General features: G+C 32.7%; 1 protein-coding gene across 1 annotated transcript; it reads right to left on the bottom strand.

The window, feature by feature from the left end:
* Window positions 1-526: 526 nt before the first annotated feature.
* On the bottom strand, window positions 527-4,565 carry LOC143192652 (odorant receptor 67c). Its single transcript, XM_076398128.1, has 7 exons — window positions 4,361-4,565; window positions 4,073-4,309; window positions 2,766-3,081; window positions 2,471-2,570; window positions 1,080-1,172; window positions 807-962; window positions 527-696 (listed from the first exon to the last, which is right to left on the bottom strand). The coding sequence occupies exons 1-7, from the start codon at window positions 4,563-4,565 to the stop codon at window positions 640-642; spliced, it is 1,164 nt and encodes a 387-aa protein (XP_076254243.1). The 3' UTR covers window positions 527-639.
* Between the last annotated feature and the right edge of the window lie 14,792 nt (window positions 4,566-19,357).

Here is a 19,357-nt window from a genome sequence, read left to right as displayed (position 1 = left end):
TTTTTTTTCATTTCAGTATTTATACACTATGATTTTAGTACTATATAGTCATTGCTGTATCCGTAATCCATTGGTTTTTTCATTTATTTCAATCTTTCATGAATAATATATTTTTATAGTTCTTAGAGACTAATAATTCCTTAATATTCAATCACCACGGTTTTCAGGTATTAGTCCAATATTCAGTTTCCAGTTTTAGATCTCTATGTCAGATTTATTTTGAATATTAAGCGAGATGAAGCAGACAATTTAAAGACAACAATTATTAAGGTATAATTTATTCAAGCATACATCAAGCAAAATATACAGTCATTCTAATAAAGTAAAACAATAGATACAAATGTTATGAATTATGAAAATATACTAAAACTTACAAATAATTATAGAAATATATGTCATTGTGCGTCACTTAAGCTCAAATATTACTGAATTCTACTAAGCTATGGTGTAACAGAGTGCTAGAAATCCACAAGTAAAACAGTTACTGATATAAAAATTAATCTGTAATAATAATTAAATCTGTGAATAATTTTAGAAAATATTGCACAAAATATTTTAATAGATGCTTTTACTACACTAGATATTTGTCAGATCCTATATTAGGATTTCTGGGTTTTAGGTGAGATAATGTGAATGTTCTTATGTATTCACTCCTCCTGATAGAAGAGACACATATGAATAGGCTAGTTTAATTCTCTGAAAAAAGAATTCATATGATAAATACTTTTCAAAATAGATTAATATTAACTCCCGCATACACAAAACCAGTAAGTTCATCTAGTTAATTTGTGACATAAAATACTTACGGACAAAAAAGCATCATTTGTCAAAGATCCAAACGGTCCAATATTCAAAGACAGTGGTTTTCTGCATCTCATCACAACAATATATAACATTTTTTTAACTTCTGTGCTGTCTTCGTACCATTTACTTTCGTATATGCTATAAGCAATATGCTCGCTCTTAAAAATAATTGTGAACAAATAAATATACCAAAAATATGTGTCCTTGTATTCTAAATTTATTTTTATATGAAAAACTATTTTAACTTTTTTTGGGGGATTGTTATAATGTTTTACCTGAATTTTTATTTCGTTAGCATTCCAGGACAAGATAAATAACTGGAAAGCCATAATTACAAAATACTCAACGTTAAATATAATTTTCTTGCCCTATAAATGAATATATTAATACACTGTTACGCAAGTTGGTGTCATTTATATACAACGTGGGGCAAAAGGGCCGCTACTATTTTGATTGCCTATAACTTGCTAAAAGAAAATATAAGTAACTTTGGTTTTCATAAAAATTTGGTCTTTACGTATTTTTTCGTCATGATTGAAAAATTGTATCGCCTAAATGGTGACCGCGATTCGCTATGTAACTTTCGGTTCTTTTTAAGGCATTCTTCATGACATCATGCAACATTTGGGGCTAAATTGCTTTAATTTCGTGACGAATATTGTAACTAAGATGCTGAATCGTTTGGAATTTATTTATATAAACCTTTGATTTTAAAAGAACCCCATAAGAAAAAGTTTAATGGTCTTAAATCCGGACATCTGGCTGACCATGGTCAATCGCCACTTCGCGAAATTAGTCTTCGTGGAAAAACGTCATTCAATAATTGAATCGTTGAACGAGCTGTGTGTGCTGTGGCCACATCTTACTGAAACCACATGTCTCCAGTCCTTGCTCTTCCATTTCAGGCACATCTTGGTAACTACAACACCTTTATCATTTTCAAAAAAATAGAGCCGATGATGTTTCCAGCATGAATACCGCAACATACTGTTGTTTTTAGTGGATGCAGTGATGTTTCACGAATTAATTAAGGTTTCTATGTTCCCAAAACCGACTGTTCTGTTTATTGGCATGGCTACTGAGAAGAAAATGGGCTTCATCGCTCATTATCAATTTAGACGAAATATCTTCAGTTTCACCAGACAGCCTTAGGATTACATTACTATACTCAACTCGTTGATCAGGATTTTTTGACTGATTGCATTTTGTACGGGAACATTTTGAAATCAGTTTTGAAAATTCGCCTTGAACTGCATGTAGAATTGTATAACTGGGAACCACGTCTCCGAATTGATGTTTGTGGAGACTGCAACTCTATCGCGCACATTTTCAGCATTACGAGACGTCCGTTGTTTTCCAGAATGAGGCCTGATCTGATAATGTCGTACCGTAGTGTCAAAAATTCGCATGTAAACGATAAATTGTGGTGTTGTGAGGTACTGGACGATTAGGATATTTTTGACGCAATTTCCTCTGAGTGGCAGTAACGAACAATTATTTTCCAATAAATATGGTCACTATTTCTGCCCGTTCTTGTGGCGTATATTTATCCATAAAAAAATTTGGACGTTCACACAATACAATGGTTAAAGCGAACGTCATATAATTAAGATGGAGCACAAGCAAAATGGTAGCGTGACTTTTGCCGCACCTGTTATCTATATACCTGTAAAATTTGAACTAAAACAGAAGCAAACATAACTGACGAAACCATATACTCAATCAGCAATGGATACTTCAGTGTTTCGTTTAAACCTTCAATATACCTAAAATTATTAATTCCGTTATTTTGACAGTTACATTTCGAAATTGCGCGTGGCTGAGAACACTATAGAAAGTTTTTGGTGATGATGAAAAAGATGATGCACAGCCAATTTATTTTAAATTTTGAGAAATCACTATATTCATGATGAAGAAACTCAATAAATCTTCTTATATTAAATTTATTAACATATACTTACTCTATTATTTTCTGATGCTTCACTATAATATTTTTGAGCTTTTGTTTCGATTCTTTCATGTTCATGTTGAATTTTTGAAATTCCAGTTGCAGCATTTTAAGATCCGATGACAGTTGAATGATTATGGTGTTGAACATGGCTTGAATAGCTGAGTTATACAGGTCTGACGCGAATATGGTGAAGAATTGGTAAAATATTACAAAGCCGTAATGCTTATTATAATCGAACGGGTACCAATACATCAATATTATAGGTTTGTCTGCTGATTCAGTAACGTTGTTAGGTTCTTGTTGAAAATAAACATATTGAACTAGACCTAAAATTAGAATTTCTGGTAAGATAATTGAGGAGTTGTTAATTAAAAACTAATTGTTTCATATGGCAATTGACAACATCATAATATGTTTTACCAGCAGTACGATGCTGAACTTACATTTTCGTCGACTTGTCGACTAAATTCAACATTTTAAAAGGAATAAAATTTGGGACTACTTTTCATGTATTGACTGTGATTGTTATCTCGAAGGAATAAGATCCAAGATTTTATATCACCTTAGCCATTTTTACCAGGACAATATATTGAAATCAGCTTCAACCACTAACCCAAATAAATGCAAAATTATGATATGTTCATTGAGAATGTTAAAAACACTTAATTCTAAATAATTATTGTTGATCTTAGATTGAGAATATATATATATATATATATATATATATATATAATATATATATATATATATATATATATATATATATATATATATATATATATATATATATATTATATCACATACGTATTGCCTTAAAGTCGTCCATTTTTTGTAGACTGACTGAAGTATGAACTTCAGTGAAATTTTTTCACGCCATTACTTTAAAACACTTTCTTTAAAATGGAAGCTTTGGAAATACATCTCAAGTCTCATGAGGATACACCAGTTTAATATGTGGCTACCTAGATTATAGACTATATCTCTTAGCAACAACACATTTTCAATGATTTTATGATGAAAATTCATTTTCTAGTAACATTTTCAGTGATTCTGAGAGATAAAATTTAATTTAAAATCTGTTTGGAGACTATCTGACTAATTATTGCATCATAGAACTCTAGTAACTAAAAAAATGTATCAGTATTAACAAATATACTGGTCAATAGAATTCAAACAACTTGTTAACAGTCTATGCGTGTCTACACACTCTTGTATGCGAGTTTTAAGTAATAAATTCCAAATACTTTTAATGCGAAATGTCAAAGACAACTATCACAGAACTAAATATAAACAAGTTATGCTATTATAAAGAAATACCTATTATATTTAGATGCAGTCCCAAACTAAAAGTGTATATCAAAATACCAATATTCAGTATGTTATTATATCTTAAATGACTCTCGAAAATATATTCGCCATGTTCATCATCGATTGACAAACAATTCACGTGATCAATAATCTGGTTCAGAAGCTTGGTCATTTTCTTTGTTTGAAACAATCCCATTTTAACCACAAACACCAAATTAACAATGAGCGTGGTGAGACATTCCACAGCTTAAATGAAAATATTATTAAACAATTATATAAAATATGTTTCTTCAATACCTTTATCATTATCTATTCCCCAGGTCATATAGAGTTCGATCAAAAACGAAATAACGAAAGTATTGAATGAGATCTGAATAAAAACTGAGTATATATTGTAAAACATTTGCCATTTATTCGGTAATTCTTTCAGTTCGAGTCTCCATGTTCCTGCTATCAGCATTAATATCTTGGCGATTTGGAATAATCTATCGCCACGTAACATTTTTACGGATTTAGTATTTGTACCGAGTGACTGTCCCTTTTATATATAGAGGTATCAATGTCATTCTAAATTCTTGATAATTTTGTGAAACATTATAATAATTATGCGATATAAGCAAAAGGACGGATTAGTTTTATAACAGTGATTTATGTAACAGTGGCGTGTAAACGGATTACTGATTTTAGATCACAAAAGTTTTGATTTCTCCAACAACAATTTCACCTGTGCTTGTCAGGTCCTTCTTGCTGTGTTTTTATTTATACTCCATGATTTCTGAAAGATGGATAAAATATACTAATATGATATTAATAATATGAAATACTAAATATAGTAAATGATAGAAGCATAAAACGTCATAGCTCCTTTGTCTTCTTCTGATCTCTTCTTTCTTCTTCTTTCACACATGATCACAATAATCAACACTAAAAGAAATTACGCTCATAATCATTGATTGACAGTTAATACACGCTCTTTGAAAAGAAAAATTCTTCAAGAAAGAAACAATCATCATAGAATAGAGAGATCTAGAAGCGCAAGTTAAAATTGGTTCTAAGTTACGCTCGGAATCTCCGTGCGAGGGCGCTTACGTATGCGCCCTATAACAGTTAGGTAAGGCGGGATATTTAAAAATGTTTAGCGGGAATTTCAAAAATGTTATTATTTTATTAATATAAACTTTATTGGACTTACTGTTTAAATTACAAGTAGGAATTACATCTTGTTTCAGCCACGGCTTTCCACATTTTGGTCTATAGTCTTAATTTTTAAAATGATTATAAACTTTCCTGGAGCTACATAGGAGATCATAAATAGATCCCCTTAATATTTGCTTTTTATTACACTAATAAACAAAAGAAACAAAATAATCTAAAATAATTGTTTAATATATATATAAAAACACATACCGGAAAAAATACGGTAAATAAACATCACAAATTATATCACCCACAAATGGTCGTTAACTACTTAGATTAGAATTATTAATACCGAAGCCTAACGAGAGAGACACAGACATATAGCTATTGCATTTTTCATTTACCTTTGGCCGCGTAACGGAGATTCCGGGAAGCTTAAGAGTGGGACCCGATAATTCCATATAAGTTTCATTTCTATATTTCTCTATTCTATTACAATCATTAAAGATGATTCTTGCAATTAGCAAACACATATTTGGTAAAAACTTATATATCTGTCTTAAAACATTTTCAGAATTGCACTGCGTATTTATCAGTGTAAATATCAAGACCAAAAAGTGACATATTTCAGCAAATTTTCCTCAGCCTACAGTGAAAATATAACGAAATGTCATATTAAACTTTATTTCGAAAAATATATCCCGAGGTAATGGGCGCTACTGTCTACGTAACATAGCTGTAATAACAGATATTTTCATTGAGTATTGGATATTATAGCTCTTAACATAACAAAATGTAAAATACGGTATTATTATTATTAAGAATTGATTTTATGAAAGTGTTATATAGGGAACCTTTTAACATTTATATCACATTAATACTAATATAAGGGAAATTACTATATTCCTTCCTGTATATTCGCACTGTAGATATAAGTAAAATATATCGATGTTTGAGACAAATAAAAAGTATGTTTGTGTATCCTAACACTTTGTATCTCATGAATAAAAATTTCTTTATTGCAATCCGTGTAAGATTTTTTTTAGAAAATGATTCATAATGTATTATTTTTATTTCAAAGATTAGACTTATCCTAAGTGGAACTATTAGTTAATTACATGTAATTAGCTAATAATAGAAGGCGGTAGATTATATAGATACCTGCAGAGAAAATATTTTGTTTTGATTGGTCTGCATTTCACGTGACTGACACCAAGATGTCACATTTATGGGCCAATAATGTTCAACTACAAAACAAATTTAATTTATAAAATTAGTTTATTAAAATAAATTCGTCTGCAAGTATAAATAAATATATACATAAATATAAATAATATAAATATATAAGATATATAAGTATATAAATAATAGAAATATAAATAAAAAAAGTTTAAAAGCTCAGCATCCCAGGCTTTATGATGAAAATATACCTCTATAACGCCTTCCTCCTTTTTTTTAATATACTTAATATAGGGGACTTTGATCCTTTTACCAACTAGGTGTTTATCAGGACTGGACCAACAGTTTAACATGGGCTCCGAACCACGGGCCTCAGCATTAAGGCTTTAGAAACCATCCCAGAAGATATCCGGTCTTACCCAGCCTGGTTACCGGCGTGACTGGGATCATTTTTCTTGACGGGTTTTACACTCTTGTCTAGAACAATCACAAATATAAATTTACGACCATGCCCCAGCAGGATTCGAACCCGCAGCTATCGCAACAGTAGGAGGACTGACTTATCGCCTCTACCACTGCTCCACCAAGCCGGCTTCCTTCCTCCTTTTACATATTTTATTAACACTATCAATTTTAGCTTTATTAATACCTAGCGATAATGTTTAAAATTTTATTTTGAAATTCATTGTAGATTGTATAATTAAAATGATGAAAATATATGAGTTTCTTAAATATATCTCAAAATAACTGATATGTTATTACTATAGAAAAATCTAGGAATTAAATAAAAGAGATAGATCAAAGAGATACAAAAAGTATAGTAAAATAACCGAGATTGATATGAAAAAAATGGCTGAAATATGTATATTTCTGACTCTAAGCACTCAAATAGGCCCAAGATATTCTCTAAAAAAATATTGCTGAATTCCTTAAATAGATATAATGAGTTAGAACCTCAACCAAAATAAATCAGTTTAAGGAAAAATAATCCCCTTAAAGTAGCAACAAAATGTTTTATTGAGGGCGCGGTAACAAAAATTTTTAATTATATAGACTACTTTCACAGCAGCAAAAGGACAGGCTTGTTATATCACATTATCTGAAAAGTCCCGAGCCTAACAAAGAAAATCCGTTTTTTTTTTGTCCAAAATTATTTTTATTCATCAAGGTACTTTCCATCAAGAGCAACACAAGCAATCCAGTACCGCTCTAATAAAAAAAAATTCTTTGCCATATGCAGTCGTTTCTTTATAATTTTGGTCTTCAAATGCTCCAATAACTATATATAGTATTCGCTTTTGATTGTATTTCCCTTTTCAAACCAATTGTTATCCTTTCGGGCGCTTTGGACGAGGTTCATCAGTTGCTGTCCACTCACATGACGATTGTTTTGATTCCCGAGTGAAGTGATGGATCCATGTTTCATCCATTGTCACATATCATATATAAAAATCGGGTTTGTTACATTTAACCATGGCCATACACTGCCCAGAATCACCAACACAGTTTTTGAGCACCAACACTGACCACACACGGTCTTGTTAATTCAATATAAAACCAAAACTTTCTTTTCGACCATACCCAACTTTTCGATTATTCAAAAACCATTTTGTGGATATTTTATATGTTTTCTGGTGTTACCACTTCGTTTGGACGTCCACAGCGTTCTGCATCATTAGTGTCTCTACGACCACATTTGAAGTCAGCAAACCAAAATTTTATTGTTGTTTCTGATGGAGCGGAGTTCTCATAACAATTTTCAAGCCATTCCTTCGTCTGAACGGTTTTTCCCATCTAGACGAAGTGTAAAATTAAAACACGAAATTGTTTTTGACTCATTGTTTTGAACATAACAAAAATAGTGTCGCTCTTAGCACAATAACTCACAAACTTATTAACTGCAACTCGTAAACTGACTGCATATACAATAATTATTGTAATTCTTGTGGTGCTTCAGCTAGGACTTCAACCTATTGGGTTTACACCTTTATTTAGATTATTATTGAATATTTTAGATCTTATACGAAAATAATTAAATACAAAGGCGCTCGAATTGTAACTACAGACATATAGATTATAAGAAATAAGTTTCCATGATGAATAATTATAAAAAAAGCCAAATTATTATCATATCGTTCCTGTTTAAATTATATCTTAAACAATACCGAAACCAAGGTCGCTATTAAGCTGTTGTCGGTCTTTTGTCTTCGCGAATATCGTTTTCAATGCCTACCTGGATCTTAGGAAGTGTTCTCCTTAATTGGCCGGCACCTGTTGTTCGGATTAGCACATGCCGTAAGAATGCCGATTTTTACGACTACCACTTTATCATTGGAATTCAGTCCATGGAACGGCGCGATGTAGGAGTGCGGATTTTTATGTAGCTGTTGACAGACGAAGACAAATTTTCTTCGGTTCGCGTAACAACGAACAAATAACAATACGATTACCTAATTTGTTGGATGGTGACGTTGATTTGACATTACCGAATGCAGGACAAGGAAAACGACAATGCATTTGGTATATCATCATGGTTATAATTAAAAAGATCGTTTTAAATATAATCGAATAAATTGCATCGGTTCTAGAAACTAGACGAATGCTACGTATCGTAGGCTAAGGTTAATTAGTTTATGCCAAGTAATGCTGAATAGTAATGGATCCTGTTTATTATTACACATCATGACCTGTAGTAATGTATAACAGGTCAATTGAAAAGTGCCCGGCCTACCACAGCAAAACACATTTTTTTCGAAAAAGTAGTTTTTCTTTTATTCAACATACTTCCTTTCAAGGGCGATACACTGATTATAGCGACCCTCCAACTTTTCGATACTTTTTTTCATTCTACGAAAATGTCTTTACAGCGACCATTCTTATGAGATTTGAAAACAGAATATAGTCGCTGAGGGCCAGATCTGGAGAATACGGTGGATGAGGAAGCAATTCGAAGCCCAATTCATGGATTTTTGCCATCGTTTTCACTGACTTGTGACACGGTGCATTGTTTTGGTGAAGCAGCTCTTTCTTTTTCTTTAAAAGTCCCTCAAACGGTCCAATAACGCTAGGTAATAGTCGCTGTTGATAGTCCCTCTTTTTTCAAGATAGTCAATGAAAATTATTCCATGCACATCCCAAAATACAGACGCCATAACCTTGCTAATTCTCCTCTATTGCGTTTTCCCACGCTTTGGAGCGGGTTTATCGCGTGCAGTCCACACGGATTACTGTCGATTGGACTTTGGTTTGAAATGACGGAGCCATGTTTCATCCATTGTCACATATCGACTCGTCGTTGGTTTTGTTCAAAAGTGAGCTCACGCGGCACCCACTTAACACAGAATTTTCTCATACCCAAATATTGTGACACGAGAAATTCCTTTTTATCCATTATTTTCACAATATCAAAAGTTGTTTCATTCAAAATGCTATAATTTAAAAACTAATTATCTGACTGCTGTCGAATTTATACACACATCTTTTGAGGATTAGTGCTACTTAAAAACCATATGGATTTTATTCCAGTAGCGCCATCTAGGTGTTAGGCGGGGTATTTTTCTATTGACCTGTTAAGTAACTATAGGACTATTTATTTTTATGTAAATTTACCAACTTTGCATTAAGAGGGTATTCTAGCCTAAAAGTTTGATAAATTATATTTTTCTTTCATTTTTTTTTAAAGCTTCAGGAATATGACCTGGACAAGACCAACACTTTCCAGAAAAAATTGTATTAAATCATGTTTATATTGAAAAACTACTGAATGTTTATAAATATTTCATATATTTGATCTCTGATAGAGGTAACATCAAGCTTATCTTCATTTGTCACACGCTTCGTATGAGGACGGTTCCATTTCGGTGAATCCAAGATTATATTGTTTTTTATTTTTTGAGATATTTTAGTGACGGTACCTGTACTATAATTCAGTGCAGGTGCAGCACGCTAAAAATATTTTAAATAAAAACCCCAGCAAGTTAGTATTTATCAGTAAAAATGCTTACTTCTCTAACGAATTGTACTGGCAAGAAGATACCTCCAATATCTCGTTCCCGTTCTAAGTAGCTGATTAGAGACTCAATCTGGTTGTGATTCGGACTATTTAATTGCTGCGGTATTTTCAAGCAGCAATTTGAAATTTATAATTAATAGTACATTACACCACAAGGGCCGAAGATGTTTCATATAACATCTTCCTCGTCCGTGGATTCATTAGATCATGACGTATTGTTAATTTTTTCTGGATTATTGAAACGAGTGACGACAAAAAACATTGATGATTATTTTTAAGGTTAGAGGCATAGAGTAATAGAGATGCAACTCAATAGGGGACTCTGGCGCAAAGTTTTGCTTTGCCCAAGATCCAGAGGGAGCCATAATGGACCACTCAAGTAATTTGATTGGTCAATTTAAATCTCCATTATAGGTACCTGTAAGAAAAATATTTTACTGTGAAGACATTTGATTGACACGTGACAGCCTTGACGTTATGTTTAATTGACCAATGAAATTTAAATAAAAACAATTTTTTTCTTTAATACATTTTTTATATTAAATTCAATTAAATATACATATAAATATAATATAAAAATAAATATATCCATAAAATATAAGCATTATATATATATATATATATATAAAACCATAAGCAAAAAAACTTTGGTACATTGTAAATTAAAATTATCTCTTCCGTCTCTCCGTTAGTACTTTTAATATTATATATAACTGAATTAATATAACTGAAGGGTTTTAAATTTACTTTTTTTTACATTTGACAAAATTTTGTTATATTATCGACGTGGCAAAATCGCTGAATAAAATATGACATAGCAAAGACCTACTAACAGTGTCATAAAATAGTTTTGTTATATAAAACAATTTTGTCTTGCTTCTATAAAATCGGTCTCAATGTGTGGTTCTACTGATTTATTCACAATTGTATGTAAAGAAAAATCACACTTAATTTCTTTTTTTTAATTTTACTAAATAACTTGAGGTGTACACTACGGTACAACATAAAACTTTGTTTGATCTTATAGGAACATCTAATACAATAATGTACATACAAAAATATAATTGTAGTGCCTAATAAATAGGCACTACAAATATAGTAAGACAGTTTAGAAATTAATGGTAACAATTATGAACAGACATGTGACTGACTCCTTCAATTTACCTTCTATATAATTTTGATTTTGATCCACTTCCATTTATACATATTCTGGGCTCGTGGTATTATTTGCACCATCACTAAATTGTTCATAAGTACTTATGAAAGGAAAGTTAAAATGCATCACAAAAATATCTCACATGGTAACGATCATAAATATGTTTCATGTTTAATCCAACCAGTTTAGGAGGTTTAATGTTTTCTACTTATTTCTTAAATATCGCTTTTTTAACGGAAAACTATGATGCATTTCTTCACTATCTATGTATCCGAGTACACAATAGAACGGGAATGCATTTCAACTAGCGACTTGTGTATAGTAGTAACATAAAATAATAATTTAATGTATAAAAGTTATAAAAAGCTAACCACACTGTTCTCAATATAGGGCACATTGAAAAAGCCGTACAAAGTAAACAAACCATAGAACGAAATGAACCAATCAGATTCCGTCGCAGTTTTTAGCATAGTGAATAAAACAAGTAATATGTTAAAGGTGGCGACATCTATATGTTGGACGTCGCAAAACATTTCGCCAAAAGTTCCTATGAAGTTAAATCCCTATTTCTCTATGGTTAGAGGTAGCAACGTTAATGACAGCGGTAAACAATTTGTTGTAGCGACAGAATAAATAGTCCCTAGTTACGAGTATAAATACGTATAAGGAATTTTTTATATCCGCCGTAATAGAGGGCGCGGGTGTACTTTTCACAGAGAGTAAATGTTCAACTTTCTTCCCTGTTATTAGGGACCAAAGTACGAACTTCTGACCGAGGTATGAAAAAAACAACTTTTGCCTACTTGTGACCTATAGTATTCTGTTTTTGAAATAATTTATTTTTATTATTTATTCCACTTCGAATTTAATATTTATAGTACAAACAGGACGTCTATTAGATCAGCTAGTATATGATAAAATTTAGAATTAATACTGTTTATTATAATCCCTTTTCTTAGACCAAATGTAGTAGAAGTAATGTAATTTAAATTCAATGTATTGGCTGTTGAAACAAATTTTTTTAGCACCTCAAAAACCTAGAGACATAGTACGACACATAATACCGCATATTCTCGAAAAACCAGCCTTTACTTATGACCAGACTATTAAGGACGGAGACAGAAAAACAATCATTGACCAGACACACTTCTACCTTCAGAGATGACCGACGAATCGCCAACACTGCGTAACAGGTGGTAAAGAAATTAAGGCAACACCTCCCGATCTCAGGTAGCCGGGCCGGGAGTAAAACAAAAGACGGCCGAAACCGATAATGCACCTTCGGCGATATGACGACCGTTCGGACAACAGTTGGCATCATAAATTGGATCACAGATGGCGACGTCGCTCCGTCCGGGTAAGGCACGTGACGTGACCTCATAAATTAGACTCGGCCAATTGCGAGGGTGCCTAATTAAACGGCGTGTCGTGCGTTTTGTACGGCCCGTTCCGCCGAACTAATTAATGCGTTTCCATTTTTCCACTTAATTGGATTCTGCTCGGGTCCACCACCACCGTCGAGCGTTTTAAAACAACAACATACTGCGAACGGGTGGCGATTGTCCCGATGGTGGAGGTTTTTTAATTGAATTTAAGAGTGGGGAATGTTTATCTTCATTGGCGTTTAACTTAATGCCTTTTTAAACATGGTCCTCGATTGACAGTACAACGTGACATATGGGTCGTGTCCATATCGCCCACTGCAATAAAGATAGATATCATTTAATTGGTCTAAAACTCAATCAACATTAACAGATCTATTGAAACATCCCCGGCGTACAATAGTAAAACATTTTTCTGGCAAAATTAGTTTTTTTTTTATGCATCATAATTCCCTTCAAGGGTGATACTTCAGGATGATATTTTCAAGGTAGTCAATGAAAATTACTTCATGCGCATTCCAAAATACAGTCGCCATAACCTTGCCAGCCGACAGTTGCGTTTTCCAACGCTTTGGAGCGGGTGCAGTCCACTCGCATGACTGTTGATTGGATGTTTCAGCCATTATCACATATCGACGCAAAAATTTGGGTTTATTACTCTTGGTCATCTTCAAACGCTGCTCCGAATCATCAGCTCGTCGTTGCTTTTGGTCAAAAGTGAGCTCGCGCGGCACCCACTTTGCACAGAGCTTTCTCATACCCAAATATTCGTGAATGATATGATGTATACGTGCAGTTGATATCTTTAGAGTTTCTGCTGTTTCATTCAATCTCAATTTACGGTCATTCAAAATCATTTTGTGGATTTTTTTAATGTTTTCGTCGGTAACAACCTCTCTTGGCCGTCCGCTGCGTTCACCGTCTTCGGTGCTCATTTCACCACGTCTAAACTTAGCAGATCAGTCCTTGATGGTTGATATTCCTGGGGCTGTGTCAGGAAGCTCGGCATAGAGCCAAATTTTTGCTTCAACTGTATTTTTCCCTACAAAAAGCAATATTTTATCAACACGCAAGATTTACAACTTGTTTGAATCAAACTTCTGTCAAGTTTTTGTCTTGAAACGAAAATACTGAACTTGTTTAACCTTTTTATCTAAGTATAATTATATTAGGGAACCTCACACCATCGATACTGATGTGTATATCCAATTTAACACACAAAATTATTTAAATAATCTATAAATAAGACTTATAATAGTTTATAGTAGTAGTTTTTTAATTTAATCTCCATGCCTATTTTCAAACAAAATTTATTATTATTGGAAGTTAAGCATCACTATATCAAATTTAGACCACCAAACAACAACTCAAGCGGAATTTGTAATAAAAACACAAGAATGCTACATTTTGTTAACGTTAATCTCCAACGACTGCCGCTGATCATTATGCAAATGACCGCGAGATTATAAATGAAAATCTGGATATGCAAATTATGATCCGAGGAAAACAGTCCATTCAGACTCAAAGGGACATTATAAATGCTCTCTGTTAGATTGATAATGCAATTGATAAATAACGTCAGTTTGAGATTAACAGATACTGTTCTTGCGGCAAGGCAGACATATCTCGGCGTTTGCGGGTTTCGCTTCTTTTCAGAGTAATTTATTGCCGTTCTCGTATATCGTTATACATATACAAATGAGCAAAAATAACGAAAATACCAAGAAAGTTGCGAAAAAGACTAGCCAATTAAGAAATTATACTACATTGGAATTTCATAAAAAATGGTTAAAATAATACTTCTCAACATCTGTTGAGTGAAAATCTCCTAAACTTTCCCCATGTATTTGATCCATGACTTGTAAAGTGTTAGTAACTTCAGCTTCTTTGTCCGACAATACTGTGAGATATCGATAACAACTTCCGGACATAGATTCTTCCTTCATGCATTTATAATTAATGATCTTATATCAGTCACTGTGTCTTAAATAATGATTATGCAATGGGCAACATTAAACTGTCTCAAATTTTGGGTAACAGTCAGCGAAGGATCAGCTTCCATGGATTGCAAGATGTGACTAAGAGTTCGCCTAGATAATATAGTTGAAATGTTGCTATTATACATGATTGCGAGGTGAATAATGTATTTTCACATTGCACCAAATTCCGCAAATTATTTTTCGAGATGATCCATTTTATATAATATACAATCCATATTATACAATTTCAAGTCCTGAAGATAGTGTCTTTCTATCGAATGAATTATCGTAACTTAGCTCTCAGAGAATATCCCCATAACTGAATTCAATAGGTCCATATAGGTTTTAGTATTTTCTTGTACAGCAATTAATTATCTACGGATAATTTACATTTTTATTCAAATAGCCAATATATCCTTTATATTCATATTCGAATTCTCTTCTTTTCTTCTCTTTTGATATGCTCCTTCCAAAGAAGTTTTTTACATCAATATAAATCCCAAGGGCTAATGGTATTACTCATAGTTATTAGTAAGGTAAAGTCGCTAAATTTCTTGTTCTATCGTATTTCTACTACTAATACTATCTAGATTCATATTCCCGAAACACATCTTAGTTACGTTAGCCAGTCATCGTAAAAATATAGTGATGAAAAGTCGCTTCTAGAATAAGTTATTTAACAAATGTTTTTACCAAACACGGACGATATTTAACAATCGTATCTTACTGAGACTTACTATTAGCAAAAAATATCGAAAAAGACGAAATGATTCGAAGTGAAGCCAGTAATTATTCACACATTAATGGCAGATCTGCGTCTGTCCCTTTCCAGTCAAGATACAATTTTACCAGTGGAATAATAAGCATGGAATGTTTGCCTAATCACGCGTGGTTTTATTAACTCTTTGTGTTCGATGTCAAAACCACCACTTTTAAAATGTCGAAACTGGTATCCGCATAGTGAAATCGATGAAGCATGGTTGCCATAAATTTCACATAGCACTCGATAACCTTTAGCCGCATTTTCCTTCATCTTGTTAAAAAGTTAAGGGGTAGAACTTCCCATAAATGATATATAGTCGCTACAAATTGAAACATTTTCAACACACTGTAACAAATTTTGATTCACACTTCGACGAAATGACATACTGATTAGTGAAGGCTCTCAGTAAAACTTCAACATACAATTGGTTAATATTGTACCCAATGCGATTTAATAAACCGTAACAACATCTGTTTTTCATCGCCAAAAACGGGCGATATTTAACAATTGTATCTTATATGAAAATATTGGTTCTAGATGAATTCAATATGAACTGATTTACTCTGATAAACAGAGACGTACTATTAGTAAAAAAGATCGAAAAACACGAAATGATTCGAAGTGAAGCTAGTAATTATTTATACATTAATGACAGATCTGCGTCTGTCCATTTCCAGTCAAGATACAATTTTACCAGTGGAATAATTAACGCGGAATGTTTGCCTAATCACGCGTAGTTTTATTCACTCTTTGTGTTCGTTGTCAAAACCACTACTTTTAAAATGTGGAAACTGGTATCCACGTAGTGAAATCGATGAAGCATGGTTGCCATAAATTTCACATAGCACTCGATAACCTTTAGCCGCATTTTCCTTCATCTTGTTAAAAAGTTAAGGGGTAGAACTTCCCATAAATGATATAGTCGCTACAAATTGAAACATTTTCAACACACTGTAACAAATGTTGATTCACACTTCGACGAAATGACATACTGATTAGTGAAGGCTCTCAGTAAAACTTCAACATACAATTGGTTAATATTGTACCCAATGCGATTTAATAAACCGTAACAACATCTGTTTTTCATCACCAAAAACGGACGATATTTAACAATTGTATCTTATATGAAAATTTTGGTTGTAGATGAATTCAATATGAACTGATTTACTCTGATAAACAGAGACGTACTATTAGTAAAAAAGATCGAAAAACACGAAATGATTCGAAGTGAAGCTAGTAATTATTTATACATTAATGACAGATCTGCGTCTGTCCATTTCCAGTCAAGATACAATTTTACCAGTGGAATAATTAACGCGGAATGTTTGCCTAATCACGCGTAGTTTTATTCACTCTTTGTGTTCGATGTCAAAACCACCCCTTTTAAAATGTCGAAACTGGTATCCGCATAGTGAAATCGATGAAGCATGGTTGCCATAAATTTCACATAGCACTCGATAACCTTTAGCCGCATTTTCCTTCATCTTGTTAAAAAGTTAAGGGGTAGAACTTCCCATAAATGATATAGTCGCTACAAATTGAAACATTTTCAACACACTGTAACAAATGTTGATTCACACTTCGACGAAATGACATACTGATTAGTGAAGGCTCTCAGTAAAACTTCAACATACAATTGGTTAATATTGTACCCAATGCGATTTAATAAACCGTAACAACATCTGTTTTTCATCACCAAAAACGGACGATATTTAACAATTGTATCTTATATGAAAATTTTGGTTGTAGATGAATTCAATATGAACTGATTTACTCTGATAAACAGAGACGTACTATTAGTAAAAAAGATCGAAAAACACGAAATGATTCGAAGTGAAGCTAGTAATTATTTATACATTAATGACAGATCTGCGTCTGTCCATTTCCAGTCAAGATACAATTTTACCAGTGGAATAATTAACGCGGAATGTTTGCCTAATCACGCGTAGTTTTATTCACTCTTTGTGTTCGATGTCAAAACCACCACTTTTAAAATGTCGAAACTGGTATCCACGTAGTGAAATCGATGAAGCATGGTTGCCATAAATTTCACATAGCATTCGATAACCTTTAGCCGCATTTTCCTTCATCTTGTTAAAAAGTTAACGGGTAAAACTTCCCATAAATGATATATATTCGCTACAAATTCAAACATTTTCAACACACTGTAACAAATTTTTATTCACACTTCGACGAAATGACATACTGATTAGTGAAGGCTCTCAGTAAAACTTCAACATACAATTGGTTAATATTGTACCCAATGCGATTTAATAAACCGTAACAACATCTGTTTTTCATCACCAAAAACGGACGATATTTAACAATTGTATCTTATATGAAAATTTTGGTTGTAGATGAATTCAATATGAACTGATTTACTCTGATAAACAGAGACGTACTATTAGTAAAAAAGATCGAAAAACACGAAATGATTCGAAGTGAAGCTAGTAATTATTTATACATTAATGACAGATCTGCGTCTGTCCATTTCCAGTCAAGATACAATTTTACCAGTGGAATAATTAACGCGGAATGTTTGCCTAATCACGCGTAGTTTTATTCACTCTTTGTGTTCGTTGTCAAAACCACTACTTTTAAAATGTGGAAACTGGTATCCACGTAGTGAAATCGATGAAGCATGGTTGCCATAAATTTCACATAGCACTCGATAACCTTTAGCCGCATTTTCCTTCATCTTGTTAAAAAGTTAAGGGGTAGAACTTCCCATAAATGATATAGTCGCTACAAATTGAAACATTTTCAACACACTGTAACAAATGTTGATTCACACTTCGACGAAATGACATACTGATTAGTGAAGGCTCTCAGTAAAACTTCAACATACAATTGGTTAATATTGTACCCAATGCGATTTAATAAACCGTAACAACATCTGTTTTTCATCGCCAAAAACGGGCGATATTTAACAATTGTATCTTATATGAAAATATTGGTTCTAGATGAATTCAATATGAACTGATTTACTCTGATAAACAGAGACGTACTATTAGTAAAAAAGATCGAAAAACACGAAATGATTCGAAGTGAAGCTAGTAATTATTTATACATTAATGACAGATCTGCGTCTGTCCATTTCCAGTCAAGATACAATTTTACCAGTGGAATAATTAACGCGGAATGTTTGCCTAATCACGCGTAGTTTTATTCACTCTTTGTGTTCGTTGTCAAAACCACTACTTTTAAAATGTGGAAACTGGTATCCACGTAGTGAAATCGATGAAGCATGGTTGCCATAAATTTCACATAGCACTCGATAACCTTTAGCCGCATTTTCCTTCATCTTGTTAAAAAGTTAAGGGGTAGAACTTCCCATAAATGATATAGTCGCTATAAATTGAAACATTTTCAACACACTGTAACAAATGTTGATTCACACTTCGACGAAATGACATACTGATTAGTGAAGGCTCTCAGTAAAACTTCAACATACAATTGGTTAATATTGTACCCAATGCGATTTAATAAACCGTAACAACATCTGTTTTTCATCACCAAAAACGGACGATATTTAACAATTGTATCTTATATGAAAATTTTGGTTGTAGATGAATTCAATATGAACTGATTTACTCTGATAAACAGAGACGTACTATTAGTAAAAAAGATCGAAAAACACGAAATGATTCGAAGTGAAGCTAGTAATTATTTATACATTAATGACA

This window comes from Rhynchophorus ferrugineus, unplaced genomic scaffold (assembly GCF_030347505.1).
Source record: "Rhynchophorus ferrugineus isolate W39M unplaced genomic scaffold, kcgeb_rfMv2 rfM3, whole genome shotgun sequence".
In the NCBI taxonomy this organism is placed as follows: Eukaryota; Metazoa; Arthropoda; class Insecta; order Coleoptera; family Curculionidae; genus Rhynchophorus; species Rhynchophorus ferrugineus.
This window is presented reverse-complemented; position numbering and strand designations above follow the sequence as displayed.

Coding starts and splice junctions, on each gene's coding strand:
- LOC143192652 (XM_076398128.1), bottom strand. CDS start 4,565: ATGTTACGTGGCGATAGATTATTCCAAATCGCCAAGATATTAATGCTG. Junction 4,310..4,360: donor GGGAATAGATAATGATAAAG/GTATTGAAGAAA, acceptor TTTTCATTTAAG/CTGTGGAATGTCTCACCACG. Junction 3,082..4,072: donor ACTGCATCTAAATATAATAG/GTATTTCTTTAT, acceptor TTCTAATTTTAG/GTCTAGTTCAATATGTTTAT.